Source organism: Festucalex cinctus, chromosome 10 (assembly GCF_051991245.1).
Source record: "Festucalex cinctus isolate MCC-2025b chromosome 10, RoL_Fcin_1.0, whole genome shotgun sequence".
NCBI classification, from domain to species: domain Eukaryota; kingdom Metazoa; phylum Chordata; class Actinopteri; order Syngnathiformes; family Syngnathidae; genus Festucalex; species Festucalex cinctus.
The window spans coordinates 29,097,696-29,114,750 of record NC_135420.1 but is presented as its reverse complement, the minus strand read 5'-3'; the positions used below and the strand labels follow the sequence as shown (position 1 = coordinate 29,114,750).

Genomic DNA, 17,055 nt, shown 5'->3' with positions numbered 1-17,055 from the left:
CTTCCCCCCAGTCACCGCATCCTTTAAATGCTTAGAGCCCATGGTTGATGGGGCAACCATGGGCCAGCACCAAGGCCCTCCCCTACAAGATGAGCTGACTACTGAGCAGGATGTGGGCCTCCCACTGGTGGGCCCCAGGAATGAGGGTGAAGTGGATGTTACTGGATTAATGTGTCGGGCTCTCATTGACTCTGGCTCTCAGGTGACAAGCATCACACACAAATATTGGCGTGAGCATCCCATCCTTCGAGAGCAGAACCTCCAGTCTTCTTGTATCCCTATTGAAGGAGCTGGGGGCCAGCCGGTGCCTTACTATGGTGTCCTTCACATTGATCTAACAGTGATGAGTCATGATCTCAAGGCCGTCCCCACCTTTGTTGTTCCTGACTCCGAGTACCGTTCCACAGTCCCGCTGCTTGTAGGAACCAATGTCATCCGTGCTGCAAAAAGTCGCCTTCAAGCTGTATATGGTTCTCAGTTCCTCCACAAAGTTGAAGAATTGTACCCAGAGTGGCATACAGCTTTTCAGTCCGTTGATGGCCCAGAAGAAGGTGAAACTGATGACCTGGTAGGTCCTGCTGTGTACGTCGGTCGCAAGATCCACATTCCAGCAGGAAAGGAAATGGACCTGAGGTGCAACATAAAAACTGGCCCTCGAACACAGACTTACACAGCTTTCATTGAAAGCCACCCCTCCATGCAGCTTCCCTCAAATCTTTTGGTGGCAAAAGTTCTTGCGGATGTCAAGAAGGGTTATGCTCCTGTCAGAGTCGTGAACTTGTCTCACCATGCCATCACTGTTAGGCCTTACACACAGCTAGCCAATGCTTTCCTGGTGGACAACGTTGTGGAGTTCTCTGATAAAGCACAGGATAAGTGCAATGATGATGTGAGCAAAAGAGCCTGCCTGAGTCTCAATCAAGTGGTGACTAAGAGTGAGGTGGATTTGAGTGAAGCAGCAGTGGAAAATGAGCACCAACGGTCTCTTCTGAAAGAGCTGATTGAAAAGAACCGAAATGTCTTTTCCCAACACCCGTTGGACTATGGCTGCACCAAAACTGTGACACATGAAATCCCACTTGTTGATCCAAGACCATTCAGGATCCCATACCGCAGAATTCCCCCGTCACAGTGGCAAGATGTGAGAAAATTGCTGACAGAGATGGAGACAGCAGGAGTTATCAGGCCAAGTAAAAGTCCATTTGCATCGCCGGTTGTGATTGTAACAAAAAAAGATGGTACATTGAGGCTATGCATCGACTACAGAAAGCTGAACTCCTGCAGCACTAGGGATGCCTTCCCTCTGCCGAGAATTGAGGAGGCTCTGGAGGCCCTGGGTCAAGCGAAGTACTTCTCCACACTTGATCTAACATCTGGCTACTGGCAAGTGGAAGTGGCTGAACCGGACAAGCACAAGACTGCTTTCAGCACACCGATGGGGCTGTTCGAGGCTAACAGAATGCCTTTCGGCTTGCAGAATGCCCCATCCACCTTTCAAAGACTCATGACCTGCTGTTTTGGAGATCTAAACTTCACTCATCTCCTAATCTACCTTGATGACATCATTATTTTTTCAAAAACATTCGACCAGCATTTGCAGAGGCTGCAACTCGTGTTTGATCGCCTGCGGGAGCATGGCTTGAAATTGAAGCCTTCAAAGTGTCAGCTCCTGAGGAAAGAGGTGCAGTATCTGGGTCACCTAGTGTCTGCTGAGGGCATTAGGACTGACCCAGGGAAAATCAGTAAAGTGAAGGACTGGCCAAGACCCTCAAACCAAAAAGAAGTGCTGCAGTTCCTGGGGTTTGCAGGATATTATCGGCGCTATGTGCCTGGCTACTCCACCATCGCTGCTCCACTCTATCGGCTCACTTCGGGCGACCCCAGAAAGAAGAAAAGAGGAAGCAAGAAAGTGGCTCCTGAAACACCCTTTTTATGGACTGATGAGTGTGAGTCGTCGTTCCTGGCCTTAAAGGAAAAAATGGTGACTGCTCCGGTGCTGGGCTACCCTGACTATAGTCTCCCGTTCGTGCTGCAGACTGATGCCTCTGGAAGAGGGCTGGGAGCTGTCCTGGCGCAAGTACAAGATGGGGTTGAAAGAGTCATCGCCTATGCTAGCAGGGGTTTGAGCCCACCAGAGACACGATACCCTGCACATAAACTCGAGTTCCTCGCTTTAAAATGGGCAGTGACAGATAAGTTCTATGACCACCTCTATGGGCGTAAATTCTCCGTCCAGACAGACAATAACCCCCTCAAATATGTGCGGTCCTCAGCAAAACTGGATGCCACTGGCCAGCGGTGGGTGTCGCTCCTCTCGTCATTTGACTTTGATATCCAGTACAAGAGGGGTCAGACTAACTCGAATGCTGATGCACTCTCACGTCTGTCCAACCAGGAAGTAGCTCAAGCCTTGCAGGTCTGTCCTCAACTCGCACTCAGTGAACAGGGCCTCGATGGGCCACGAGCCCCCCTGGTGCCTGCCACCCCGGTGCCTGTAAACCCTCTGGGTGAGAACACACCTCCGCCGGAGGTACCGGAGCCCTATAGTGATGTGGGAACCGATTCACTCCCAGCCATGACGAAACAGGAGATCCGTGCAGAGCAGAAGAGAGACCCTGTGATTGGCCCAGTGGCGCACTTCAAAAGTCGAAACCAGAAACCTACTCGTAGTGTGCGGCTTGAGGCGGGGAGAGGTGTGTGCATTCTCTTAAAGGAGTGGAGGAGGTTGGTGATCAAGGAAGGTATCCTGTACCGCCGTGTCAAAGACCTGCATAAGGGTGTAGTGGAGCAACTACTCTTGCCAGAGACGATGCGTGAATCAGTAAAAAAAGCTCTCCACGATGACTCAGGACACTTGGGGCTGGAACGAACATTGCAAATGATAAAAGAGAGGTTCTACTGGCCAAGGATGTTCCAAGAAATTAAGGCGTGGTGCGAACGGTGTGAAAGATGCTGCCTCAGGAAGACTCCCACTGCGGGCAACAGGGCTCCTCTGATCAGCATCCACAGCAGTGCACCAATGGAGCTGCTATGTGTGGACTTTTTGACGCTGGAAAAGTCAAGAGGAGGCATTGAAAACGTCCTGATCGTCACTGATCATTTCTCTCGGTATGCCCAAGCCTACCCCACCAGAGACCAAAAAGCTATCACGGTAGCTCGGGTGCTGTGGAAGAACTTCTTTTGTCGTTTTGGATTCCCTGCAAAATTGCATACCGACCAAGGGCGCAATTTTGAGAGTGCTGTAGTGAGAGAGCTGTGCAAGTGTACTGGCATCACTAAGACACATACAACTCCCTACCACCCCCAGGGTAATGGGACCACTGAAAGGTTCAATCGGACCCTCATGAACATGCTAGGTACACTTGAGCCACACTTGAAACCCCGTTGGCATGAATACCTGGATTGCATGACACATGCCTACAACTGCACACAACATGATTCCACTGGTTATACCCCATATTACCTCATGTTTGGCAGGCATCCCAGACTCCCGGTTGACCTCATCTTTGGACTGGATTCCACCAACGAAGCCTGTGAATACAGTGACTATGTCCGAACGCTGCATGACAGTTTGTCCCAGGCTTACGCGCAGGCCAATCAGACATCTCAACATGCTAAAGGCCAGCAGAAGAAGTACTATGATCGAAGAGCACGGAGCCAAGCCTTCAGTCCTGGGGACAGAGTCCTAGTTAAGGTATGCCATGTTGAGGGAAGGCAGAAACTCGGAGACAGATGGGAATCACGTCCATACATTGTGGTAAAAAAGCAACCAAACGTACCCGTTTATGTCCTGCGGTCTGAAGATGATGAAACTGAAAGAGTGGTTCACCGCAACCTCCTCACCCAGTGTATGTTCCTCCCAGTGCAACCAGATGGTGGGAGTGAGGATGTTGAGCTGAATCCAGACGCAGGATATTCTGAGGCTGAGTCCGATGCAGCGGATGTTGGGATCATGGAGGAGACTGAGGAATGTGAGGAGAGTCTTCTGCCCGACACAGTGGACCAGAGTGGAGACTCAAATATGGAACTGTTAAACACAGGCACGGGCCAACATGATACAGAGGCGAGTGATGATGTCAATGGGGACATGGCCCTAGTGGAGCTCAGAGTACCTCGGCGAAATGCATCTAGAAACCGACGTCCACCAACCAGATTATCTTACGAGGCACAAGTGGTGGAGTTAGAAGATGACCAAAGGAGGTTAGAAAGGGGACGGCAGTTGTGGCAAAGGGTCAAAACAAAGAAAGCAGCATGCTTTGCATAATTTTACACATCGAAATGTGTGTGGTGGTTTTCTTTTTTTCTTTTTTTTTCTCTCTCTCTTTTTGGTGTTGCTTTCATTGTGGCATCTTTGTTAGTTTATGGCTGACTGAATGCGTTTCTTTTGAACATGTTATAAACCGGCTGTTTTGGGGTTGCTGTGGATAGGATTTTGATGGCGGGGACGCCATCAGTCAACGAGGGGGTGGATGTAGGGTAGTAACTGGAGGCTGCCGCAGGGTGGCACCCTTTTACAATTTAATTTAATTTACAAGTAGCTTGTTTTCTTTTTGTCCCTCTGGAGACGCCGTAATTTTGACTGTGTTTGGGTGGGCGTCCATCTTGGGTCAGTTTCTTTTTGATTTGGAATAGGCGATTAAAGCGAAATCATCTCAGCCACATTCCGATACCTGTGCTGTCTCTCTCCGCACCACAACACATCCCGAATATCACAACGCAGACTTCGCCAGTGCGCAGGGGCCGGTGCAGCACTGCATGGGTTACATATATATATATATATATATATAATTTAATTATATTTTTATATTTCACCTTTACCCGTGATGTCATTTCCACGTTTGACATTCTATGTGTGCTGCGTCGCTTGTGTATTTTTCGGCGCAGTAAATTCTGTCGTGGAAATTGTACTCTTTAGAGTAAATTTGAATCTGGTTAGAGTGGGACGAAATAAACTTAGTTTTGGAGTAGACTAAGATTTACACTAGGAAGGGAGTAAAAAAAATGAAAAAAATACTTCCGGGTTTTCAGCCCTCACCTTTGATTCCACTTCCGGTTCGCGATGCGTGGGCCGCGTCCCAATACTTGCGCTTCTGACTTTGTGCCCCTCGGTTGTGCGTTGCCGTCGACGGCGTGCGAGTGTGTAGTGCGTCCGTCTCAGTCGTCCGAAGCGCTTCACGGAGCCGAGACGAAAAATGAAGCAAAATTGCAAGCAAGTAAGTTTGTTGGAGGTCAAAATGAGTTTTGAGGACCAAAAAAAAAAAAAAAAACGATGTATCACTATCCGGCATTTTACTTTCGCTTCAAACGCTTTCAGGTCGGAACTGGGGGAAAAACAAACAAACTCGGATATAGCCAAAAACTTCCACCATCTTCGAATGCGGCAAACGCCACGGACGAGGTGGGACTTCCGACTTCCGGGCCAGCAGTGGCCGGAAACGGCGCTGATGCACCCGGAAGTTGGAAGCCCGTGGCATCTACCCCATTCAACGAAGACATTTACATATTGTCATTTAGCACAGTAGTTGTGATAGTGTGAACACTTTTATTGAAGCAATATCTTGATAAAAAAAAAAACTAAAGTTTCACTTACTTAAAAACAAGTTGTCCCCTCCGCAGACACGCTCTGGCGAGACGCCGCCATTTTAGTGGGTGGAAACAACGACGTCGTGACGCATTTACGTCCAGACAGCGCATGCGCGTTGCCGAACGCAGCCTCTCCATTCCGAATGAAATTCCATTTGGGTTTCAACCTTTTCATTTCGATCGATGTGTTTATAAGGAGCGTTTTCATTCCGTTTGGCCGTTCGGATTCAGTCTAATCGGAATACATGGCTCCAAAATGTACCAAAATATGACAATTGTCACTCATGGCGCGGGTATCGTCTTTATGTTTGGCTTTGAACATGACGTCCATTGCACTTTGAGTCCAAGTGCAGCATGGTCGGGTTCAGCGAGTGCGCATGCGTCCTCATGCAGCGTGGAAGAGATGCTGACTGTGGGGAATCCTCCAGACTGCACACACAGCTGCTGGGAGAGACTATGAGCTGATTTACGGCGATTGTCTCACAAACACACGCATGCGCACATCATCATCACCATCATCATCATCATCATGATCGTGTTTCAAGTTTGTCTGCAGCATGACCCAATGTTGACCTGCATACACGTATATGTTTCTTTCCCCTAATTTGACTGTCACGTGCACAACTCACAAGTTGGACACAGTCAGCAGAAATTACAAAAAAAAAGAAGAAAAAAAAAGTCGAACGAGTTGACAGGCGGGAAAATGTAAAGTGAAAACGGAACTGCAATTTGAGCTGCATAGTATATAAAAATTGAGATTTTTTTTTAAATATAAGAGCAGTCTAGAAATAAATGTGCACAAATATGAATGCATACAATAACTACGGTTACTAGAGTGCATTGAATTGAAAAAAAATTTGACACTGCCCGCATATTTTTTTTTTTTTCAAGTGCCAAAAAACATATTCATTGTTTCTGCATATTTTTTTTGGGGGGGGGGGGGGGGATGCTGAGTCCGTTTCTTTGAACTGGCTCTATATAGTTTTTGAGATGATCGATATTTTTGACAATGAACTGATTTGTGATTAATGTGCTTTGATAGCTCGCAAAATTTAAGTATAAAAGTGTTGCGCATTGACGTCATCTGTTTATTTTTCCTTTACTGATAATATTGCCTCATTTCCCGATTAATGTTTGCTTGATTTTCACATGAAACATGATTTATAGAAATTGTCGATATTACATGAGAAATTAAAGAATATGTTGCAAAGAAAGATATACAGCCTCATCAGGCGACAAAGAAAAGCAATTGATATAAGCTGGTAAAAACAAAAAATATGGAATATCTCGAGAACTATATTCAGAGGGAAAAAAAGTGTTATTAATAAGCTCGCATGGACATTTAAAAACAAAAAAAAACGCGTTTGAAGAGAAATGTCATTTTAAACTGATAATATTCGTTAACACGTGAATTCGCGTCAAAATATTTGAACTTGAAGGCAGCGCAGAACGCAAAAAAATAAATAAATAAAAACCAGCCACCCACATTCATGCTGTGAAACCCGAACGCGACTTCCCGAGCGAGCACATGCACGAAAAGTCGCAACATTTGATGCGTTCACGGCCGACAGCCCGCGTGCATGCGGACTTCGTGATGCGTTCACGGGTCACAGGCCGGCCGCGAGCGCCGCGCAGGCATGCAGGAGGCCTCACAATTTCAAGTTGAACGTTTTGAAATTGGCGACCTTTGCAACAAGATGCTTTTTTTTTTTTTAGGCCATCCAAGAGGCCGAAGACAAGATGGAGACGAACAATCATCATCATCATCATCATCATCATCATCATCAACACGTGCAAATGATGCGGCCTTTAACTGCAAATTAGATGCAGTAGAAATCATTTCAACAACACTGAACATTTACAAATACATTTTTTTTTGGTCCAGATGACAATAAATAAGGAGTTATAGAAATAAGAAAAGTGTCCTAAAGAGGCAAAACAATAAACACGTTTTTTTTTAAATCATTGCATCAATTTGATGATCATGCGACATATATATAATAATAAACGAGTCTCGAATTAATATCCAATATTTCGTTTAAAGTCAAATTAAAAATGACGTTTTCTTGACGTCATGCGCAGTCGAAAAACTATTACAATATATATCAAATTTTAATTTGAAAGTGGACTAAACAATTAAACGTGCGATTTAAAATGATTGTTGCATGATTCATATTCTGTCAAAAATGAGGACCGCATGCAGCAGAATTATTCCACATTGTAAAAAATAAAATAAAGATTCTCCACAAACGTTGTGTTGCCTGTTGACACGTTTATTGAATAAATATACAAACTATTTACACATATACATGAACAGCATTCTGCACAACTTTGCCACGTTTTCTGACCGATCTCGATGAGGATCAAGCAAGTCAGGAATTATTATTATTATTATTTTATTTGTATTTTTTTAAGACTGCTGACTGAAACGCTTTTGCTATAAGACGTTGGTCGGATAAATTAAATAAGGAAACATATAAATACATTTGAAATTGATAAACGTCACATTGATTGGGTTTTTCTTCTTTTTTTCCAATTAGTCTTGCAGTCGGCTGAGCATCGGACACTTCCCGCACAATATTGCACACACGTCAAGGCAGCTGAAAGTCACCAAACGCTGATTTTAGGAGCTCCACAATTTTTTTTGCATGAGCAAAAGTCCAACAAGGTGAAAAAAAAAAAGTCCTTCAAGCATCCTCCGATTCACAAAAACTGAGTGCAAGCAGGCCGAATGCACTTTTTTTTTCGTTTGCAAAAAAAAAAAAAAAGAATAATTGAATTGTCAGTTGATGCATAGTTTTAGCAGCGATTACATCACACAAATATAAAAGTAAAATCATTTATCATCAGGGATCCTACAAAACATGAGCTTCATCTTTAAAAAAGAAAAAAAAATCGTTCTCAGTGCAGTTTTCGTCGCCCAATTTGACACATTTTTGCATGTTTGAAAAAGGACACACGAGACGATTTGCATGCTGCAACATACAAACATCGTTTTTGTAGTCATTAAGACAAAGTTGGAACCATCCAAGCAACAAATTCTTTTTGTCTTCTTTTTAAAATAAACACGTCACTTTTCTCTACATTTTTTTTATGTACACTTGCAAATAAATACCGTCTAAAATCTGGCTCAGCAAATCTCTTTAGAAAAATCGATTGAAAATAGCCGTTTTTTTGTTCGTTTTTTTTGTCTTTCGCAATTAATAAGAAGCGGATTGTGTTGCATTTGAGTCCGTAAATGTTGCGGAACATCTGGCAAGGGCTGACGCATGAAAGAGGAAGAGGAAGAGGAAGAGGAAGATAGAACCTGCATGCTGTCCGTATACACGTGGAAGTTTGTCAGGAAGGTTTTGAACCGTACATGTCCTGCATGCTGGGTTGCAAAAATGAGCAAAGGGCAAGATTCAAAACTTGAAATTAATGTCCTGCGATTGATTTATTCACACTCAAGTCGCTAAAATGTCACTTAAGACTTTGGAGAGCAGTTTTGGACGCGATAAAGTTTGTTTTTAAGACTTACAAATTCGCTCGTTGGGAAAAGTAGCGAACGCCACTTCCGGGTTGCTCGTTCCGTCCAAGCCAAATCCAATCGAGTGTCGAGCGTCGAGCGTCGAGCGTCCGTCGCTCTGTTTTCACATGAAGAAGTCGGCCTGCTTCCCGGACGGACCTCTGGAGTTGGGCGGCGGTCCGGCGGCGGCGGCGGCGGCCGCGTAGGTCCGGCCGGCCAGCTTCTCGTACTTCTCCTTGTACACGTCCCGCTCCTTGGCCAGCCGCGCCACGTCCATCTTGAGCTGCTCCACCTGGTTCTGCAGCGTGCACTTCTCCGTCTCCAGCATGTGCCGCTGCTGCACGCGCTTGAAGCGGCACGACTGCGCGTAGCCGCGGTTCTTGAGCGTGCGCCGCTTCTGCTTCAGGCGGATCACCTCCTCCTTGCTGAAGCCGCGCAGCTGCCGGTTGAGCTCGCGCACCGTCATGCTGACCAGCTGCTCGTCGGAGAAGCGCTCCTCGAGGCGCGCGTGGTGGTGGTGGTGGTGATGGTGGTGGCCGGCCTGGTGGTGGTGGTGGTGGTGGTGGTGGGCCGCCGCCGCGGCCGCCGCCGCCGACGACGACGACAGGTCCTCGCCGGCGTACTGCTGCCCGCGGAAGCCCTCGTAGGCCTGGTGGTGGTGATGGTGGTGGTGCGCGTTGCCGATCAGGGCCTCCACCGCGTCTTCCGGGGTCAGGTTGAGCGCTTCCGGGTTGATGTGATGCTGGTAGCTGGGGATCCAGTACAAGTCCTCCAGCTGGGGTTTGCCGCCGTTGCTGTTGTTGTGATTTCCGCTGTTGTTGCTGCTGCTGCTACTTCCGCTTCCGCCCACGCTGCTCGCCATCCCGCTCTGGCCGCCGGGCTGCGCGCCAACGCCGCCGCCGCCGACGCCGCCAACGCCGCCGGGACTCGGCGCGCAGAAGCCGGGCGACGACGGCACCGACGAGCAGGGCGTGCTGATGGGCGTGGACGAGAGCGAGCCGGACGGCAGCCGGTGGCAGTAGCGTTCGGCTTCCGGCGGCTCCTTCTTCACCTCGAACTTCATCAGGTCGAAGTCGTTGACGTACTCGATGGCCAGCGGGCTGTTGGGCAGCTCGGCGCTCATGGCGAGGTCGCTGGCCATGTCAGTCCATGCGACGGCGGCGATGGGGCCCCTCGCAGCCAAAGCGACGCTGGCGCCGGTGCCGGTGCCGGTGCCGGTGGGCTGGTTCGTCCCGAAGCGACGCACCGCCGGGCGGGCCTCTAAATAAGGTGGGGGCCCAAAACTGAACTCACCCAAATTCTATATACGTTCGCATGTGAAGCAACTTTGTCCACCTGCTCCGCTCTTTCTTGTTGACAACTTATCCCGGGTCAAATGCGAGTTTTAATACCAGGAGCGACCCTCAACACCCTCCCCGGGTGGCTGAAACTCGAAGCCGATGAATTTGGAAAGCTGTCGCGTGTCCTTGCTTCACCTCGCCGGCCACATTCACATGAGTCCTCCTCGCACTCGATTTGTATCCTCCTCCTCGTCCTCCTCTCGCAACAAATCGGGAGTCTTTGCTCGTCCTGCTCGAAAACTTTTATGTCACGCGCATGCGTAGTCCACTGTGCCCCCCAAAATCTGACGTTGGGGATATTTTTTCCTTGCCAGTCTGGTCCCCGGTGTTTTTTTTTTTTTTGTGCGCTTGCGCTCATGCATGCGGCGTTTGAAAAGTTCTACTTACAAAAAGCTTCGATCCCCGCTGGTGGACGCTGATTGCATGCGGGACGTTTTTTTTTTTGTTTTGTTTTGTTTTTAAAAATTCCACTTTTGTTGTTTTGTTGCTCCGTAAATTTGTTTCTGCCGTTTCACGGCACCGACACGCAACTGAGGCGCTGAAAGGCAAACGTGCACTTATAAAGGCACTCGGGTCCTCCCAGGCGGGTGGGGTGCGATGGGGGCCAATGGGAGGGGGCGGGGCGGGGGGGAGCACACGTTGCAACTGGCCTATCGCGAAGCGTTTAAGTGCGAGCGCAGTCGAACATCCAGAACGGGGAGGGGGTTAGGGGGGGGGGGGAACAGGTGCAGGCTGCCGGATCCCCCCCTCTAGTGACCGAGCAGGTGCAACTGCACGGCAGGCCCAGACCGGGAAAATGAGGAGACACTTTGGAAGCGCACGTGGCGAGTCAAAATGACAAAAGAAAAGAAAAGAAAAAAAGTGACTCCAAAACATTATTCCATCAATCCAAATGTGCGCATTTTAAGGACAGTCGTGCGGTTCTGTTTTGAATAACAAAGTAGTACTTCATAGGTGTCAAACTCGCAGCCCGGGGGCCAGATCTGGACCACCACATCATGTTATGTGGCCTGACAAAGCAAATTGTGGGCAGTGAAAATTGCAAATTGTCTGCACTTTTAAAAACGCTGAGATATTGCAAGAAATTTTTGGATACCAAAAACAGGGGAAAAAAAAAGAAAAAAATTGAAAAAAAATGTTCAATAAAATAAAATCATCCCAAATACAGACTTTCAGAAAAAAAGAAGAGAATAAAATATAAAAAAAAAAAAAAATCAGAAAAATTAAATAAAATCTCTAAAAACAAAAAAAAAAAAATCAGCAAGAGCAGAAAAAAAATCCCGACAAAAAAACAACAAAAGAACAGGAACAAAAAAAAAAAATCAGAAAACCAGAAAAAAATGGAAAAACTGAAAAAAGTTCAATAAAATAAAATCCTCTCCTATTCCAGGGAAGAAAAAAAAATCAAAAATCAGAAAACAGAAAAAAATATTCCATTAAAAAAAACAGGAACAAAAAAATATTCAGAAAAACAAAATTTCTGTAAAATAAAAAAATAAAAAAATCAGCAAAAGAATAAAATATTCAAAAACAACAAAAAAATGGAAAAAAATCAGAAGAACAAAAAAAATTATTCCATTAAACTAAAAAAAATAAAATAAAATAACTAAAACTAAACTAAAATAATAAGTACTCCCATATCCCATATACAGACTATTCCAGGAAAAAAAATAATCAGAAAACAGAATAAAATATTCCAAAACAACAAAAAATGCGAAAAAAAAGAAGAAATAAAATTTGTGTAAAAAAAGAAAAAATCTTCCATAAAACTTAAAAAAAAGACAAACAAATTGATCCATCAGTGCAAGAATCTCCTACGCAGATTCTTGACCACCCTCAGTAAACATGCGTGCAAAACAGGTGGAAAGATGACGCAAATCGTCTTATTCTTAACTCATCCGTTTTCAAGTCATTGCTGCGTTTCCTTCCAATAAGTCAATTCTTGCACAATCGGCAAAAAGCTCACGATAACGTCACACGTGTGAGTTGGAAGGAGGAAGAAAAACGCAGACAGAAAGAATTTGTAATAAATTGCACGGCTGATAATGTTGGAATTTTTATGATTTTTTTTATGTTGAATGTGCAAGTGTGAAAGGTGTTTTTAATTCTTTTAATGGACATTTTGGAGGGCGTGTCAGGCTGCTAATGGCGCCGTGTCAACCGCAATTCATTTAAAAGGCCGGCGGACCGATCAATCGGCAAAACAGCTGCAAAGAAATATCAGAAATGGAATGTCAAGCGTTCATTGACGGAGGAGACGCTAATCAACAAACAGCTGCCGTTGATTAGCTTGATCGGGATCGTCGCCAGGCTCATCGGGCGCACGCGACGGCAGCCGATCAATCAATCGCCGATCGATTTTAAAGACCCCGCTCGCCTCGGCTAAAAAAAAAAAAAAAAAAAAATCAATTGGCACTTCCGCCGAGGCGGTGCGGCGGCCGCACGCGCGCGGGTTAAGTATGATTGGATGGTCCCGACGGACCTCGGCGGGATTTTCATTCGCAATTAAGCGCAAATTGCATCGACGTGTCGTTAAGCCGCGCGGCGGGTTTTTGCGTGCGCCTCCTCCGCCGTTGGCGCGCGATACCGGTGATACGCACCGGGGGGAGCGCCACTTCAACTGCGACGCGGCTGCACCTGACCTCGTTTGTCGTTTCAGCAGCGCCCCCCAGAGGTTCGTCTGATCGCAGCGACACGGTCAAAGCGCAGGGACGGACGGCTCCAGGACTTTTTTTTTTTTTTAAGTCGTCACATACGAGACTAAAGTCGGACTTGGCAGATATGGGGATGAGAAACAGGGGGCACCAACATGGTGCCCGTGGGCACCTATGGCCCTCAAGGACTTCATGAGTAGCGCTGCAGGCTTGTGCCATTATAAAAAAAAAAAACACAAAAAAAAAACAGATAGTCAGTGAATATGTTTTTTCTCTGTCGTTAATTAAAATGATATTTCAAAGAAGAGGAACAAAAAAAATTCAGAAAAACAGAAAAAAATAAGGGGAAAAAAAATTCAATAAAATATAATCTTCCCAAATATTCCAGAAAAAAAATAAAAAATCAAAAAAACAAAAAAATAGAAAAACAGGGCAAAAATATTCAGAAAAACTGAAAAAAAAGTTCAGTAAAATAAAATCTTCCCAAATAAAGAAAACAGAATTTTTTTTTAGAAAATTGAATAAAATATCCCCCATAAAAAAAAATAAGGGAAAAAAAAACAAAAAAAACAAAATAAAACTTCTGTAAAACAAACAAAAAAAATCAGCACAAACAGAAAAAATATTCCATAAAAATAAAGACAAAACAAATTCATCATTCGTGCAAAAATAATAAATTTCTCCTAAAAAAAAAAAAAAAAACCTCCAAAACTTTTTCCCCCAAGTGAATGCAATATGTTTTTTGTATCGGCTAGATTTATCCGTTTCTTAATTGTGAAAAATCATTGACATGACTTCATAGAAACAAATGTGATTAATTATTAATAATAACTAGAGCTTTCACTACCAAATGTTTTCCGAATTGTTTATCCTATTGATTCGTTCACTTGACTAAACTTCCTGTCTCCTGTTTCGAGGCAGAAATTTTTTTGTGTCAACCCATTTTGACCGTCGATTTTCTTTCACAGCCACAATATATCATAAAAAATAATAACACGATCGAATGTTACTTGAGCAAACGTGTCATCTCGGATGTGCGTCATCAAACCGGGAGCCGATTAGCAGCCAAGAAGAATCTCTCAAAACGGGTGCAAGGAAGCGGAAGTTTCCGCTGAGCTGAAAACTTCCCATCCCAGCAGCCGGTCAACCCAGAAGCTCCGCCCTTCCAAATCTTTTGCTGCCGAGCGCAAAATGAAAGCAAATCATATCAAAAAGGTATTTGGAGGTGAGGTGCACTCGGTCATGAGCCGATTTTTTTTTTTTTTTTTGGGGCTCAAATACGCCTGCAAACGTCCAGCTAAGCAGTCGGCATTGAAAGGCGCATTTAAGAAGCTCTGCCGTGGTCCGCTCATTGTTGGGAGGGGAGGGCGAGGAAGCGTCATCATCTGCAACCCGTGCCTTGCATGGCTTCAGGATTTTTTTTTTTTTTTTTTTTTTTTTGAGTAAAGTCAGGCTTTTTCATTGTGCGTCTTCACACTTCTCGCCCACGGAAGCAAAACGGACATTTAGCAGAGGTAAAGGATGCGGAGCGGAGGTGGACACGCACCCACCGACAATGGGCGGGGTTTGGAGCTGATTAGGTTATCAGAGGCTAATGCCGCACACCGCACGGATCAGCTTTAATAGTGATCAGGAGTTTGAGCACTTTTTGGGTTTTTTTTAGCACATGTAAGCACGACTCATTCATACAAACTTGACATTTGTCAAAACGCGTTTGGACTTAAAGAGAATTAAAAAATAAAAAATGCATGAGAAGAGGAATCCGGACAGAGTGGGCAAACTTGCAACTTGTATGAAATGACTCGCTCGACTCCTCAATGTTATCAGGAAGATGCAGCAACAGGATAGCAGAGCGCACTTGTCCTGCATCGAACACACGTCGCGATATTTTGCCGAAGAGAGAGGCTAACCGCGATAAATAGAAAAATAGAAATACCCTGCTGGATTTCACTTTGTTTCATCTTTCTTTCCTTTGATCCTTCCTCTGGTCTCCTTTGTTTTCATTTCTTTGGAGAGAGCTCAGAATTGTTCATTCGTCAGTCTGACCGATTCACCATATCATCATCATTGCTTTTTTTTATTATTTGTCAATGTGCATTTGTGTGCACAAATTTGTGCTCATTAGTTCACCTGAAAACTAATAAAAAAAAAAAAAGTCGTGAAGTTCAGAAGGTCAGGGGACCAGAGGAAAGATCAAAGGAAGGAAAGATGAATCGAGGTGTCACACGCACACACAGAGATACATAAGTATCGATTCATGGTTTTATGAATCGATATTGCGCTATGAAAAGGAATATTGATTCAATATTGATGTATCAATATATTGACGCTTATGTCCAGAATGAATTTGATAACTTCATTAATTTTCATGTACAATTAGTACCTTTAAAAAGTCAATTTTTCTACTTGCTGTCGACTGATGATGACATCACCTGTGCTGAGGTCACGGCCAATTATGGCTCACCTGTTTTCAGTAAACTGAGCCATGAGTCGTCGTTAGCGAGGGTGATGTCATCATCAGTCGACAGCAAGTAGAAAAATTACTTTTTAAAAGGTACTAATTGTACATGAAAAATAATGACGTTAGCACATTAATTATAGATCAAATATTTTTTTACTGCTGAAAATGGCTTAATGAATCAAGTACCTCTTTAATACTTTTGAACTACGGCAGCAGACTGGCTCAAACCGTTCTGCTGCATTAGATGTTGTGGTTGCCTATTTCATAACATTTATGAAGGTTTGAATATTTATTGAATCTTTATACGAGAGAAATGTGAGAAAATGTAAATGCCTCGATAAGAAAATTATAAACTGTGTGGTGACATGTTTTAGAGCCGTCAAACATTTACAATAAATGCAAAACATAAAGTAACTACTTTCCAGATTTCATTTATTGCAGGTATTTTTTGGAACCGTTTTGTGTACCACTCCCCCCCCCCCCCCCCCCCCCCCCCCCGTGTACAAGAAGTGGAAAAAAGCTATAAATAACTACAAAGATCAGCAAGTGGTTTGAGTAGAAAAGTCACGTTTATTTATTTATACGACAAAATTCACACCGGTTTGAAAGATAAACAATTTTAATATATCGCAAAAATACGACAAACCACGAGAATTAAAATGAATGCAATAAAAGCGTGAAACAAAACAACTCAAGAATTCCGCACAATAATTATTTTTCTTCCAGCAGAACAGCTTCAAGCGTTTCTAGAAGTTCCAATTCAACACGACAGAATCGTGAAAAAAAGTGTAAAATATTTGCTGCAGTCGAGCGGAATGCCGACGTCACTTTTACGCTCAAGTTTGTCGTCATCTGAAAGGCGTGAAAAAAGAAACGACACCGCACCGAATTCCAGATGAAAAATGCTCACGCTCACCTGATCGCATCTTTGTGAGGTGAACGGAAACAACAACTCAAACAAAAACACGTTTTGCCACTGAGGAAAAAAAAAAGATACGATTCGATCGGTTAAGTCTCTTGAAAATGTGCAAAACTTGAGGGTGCAAAATTGCTTGTTGTAAAAAGTTATTAAATATGTCAAAAATGTAGAAGAAACACTTTTTTAGCCCTGAAAATTAAAAAAAAAAAAAAAGACCAAAAAAAATAAATAAAAGAAGCTTCCTTTGTCAAGTTAAAATGCAAAAAAAAAAAAAATTTTCCTCCACCCGCGTTGCTCGTCTTTGTGCTCCTACAAGCGAGGTTTTATCTGCAGTTTTTTCTCTGCCAAAGGAAAGGAAAGGACGCACGTCAGAAAAGTCTAATATGCAGAATCAAAAACGAGAAAAGTGTTGACGGCTGTGAAATTTGTGCACAAACGCGAGCTGACAAGAATATAAACGACGACGACGATGAATGAAACGTTGCGAGTTGACGATGCCGGTCCCGAGATACGCAAATCAATCACAAGCTCGCTAATTCAAACAAAGTGGAAGCAGAAACGACAAATCGGATCAGCAGAATATGAGGAAC

The 17,055-nt window shown here is 44.4% G+C and overlaps 2 protein-coding genes across 4 annotated transcripts in view; both read right to left on the bottom strand.

Annotated features, from left to right (window-relative positions):
* The window catches only part of zc3h3 (zinc finger CCCH-type containing 3), a 101,814-nt gene that overhangs the window by 54,474 nt on the left and 30,285 nt on the right, over positions 1-17,055 (bottom strand). Inside the window, exon 1 of one of the 3 annotated variants that reach the window (XM_077535151.1) lies at positions 5,036-5,397. The exons of the other annotated variants lie outside the window; for them this stretch is intronic. Coding sequence (XP_077391277.1) covers positions 5,036-5,288 — 253 coding nt within the window. The 5' untranslated portion in view covers positions 5,289-5,397. Of the gene's footprint in view, positions 1-5,035; positions 5,398-17,055 lie in introns of those variants that run through there. 3 annotated transcript variants of the gene reach the window in all.
* Positions 7,890-10,969, bottom strand: mafaa (MAF bZIP transcription factor Aa). The gene has a single exon (XM_077535250.1). The coding sequence runs from the start codon at positions 10,230-10,232 to the stop codon at positions 9,216-9,218; it is 1,017 nt and encodes a 338-aa protein (XP_077391376.1). The 5' UTR covers positions 10,233-10,969; the 3' UTR covers positions 7,890-9,215.

What these genes read in the sequence shown, in the direction of transcription:
- mafaa (XM_077535250.1), bottom strand. Translation starts at nt 10,232, where the DNA reads ATGGCCAGCGACCTCGCCATGAGCGCCGAGCTGCCCAACAGCCCGCTG.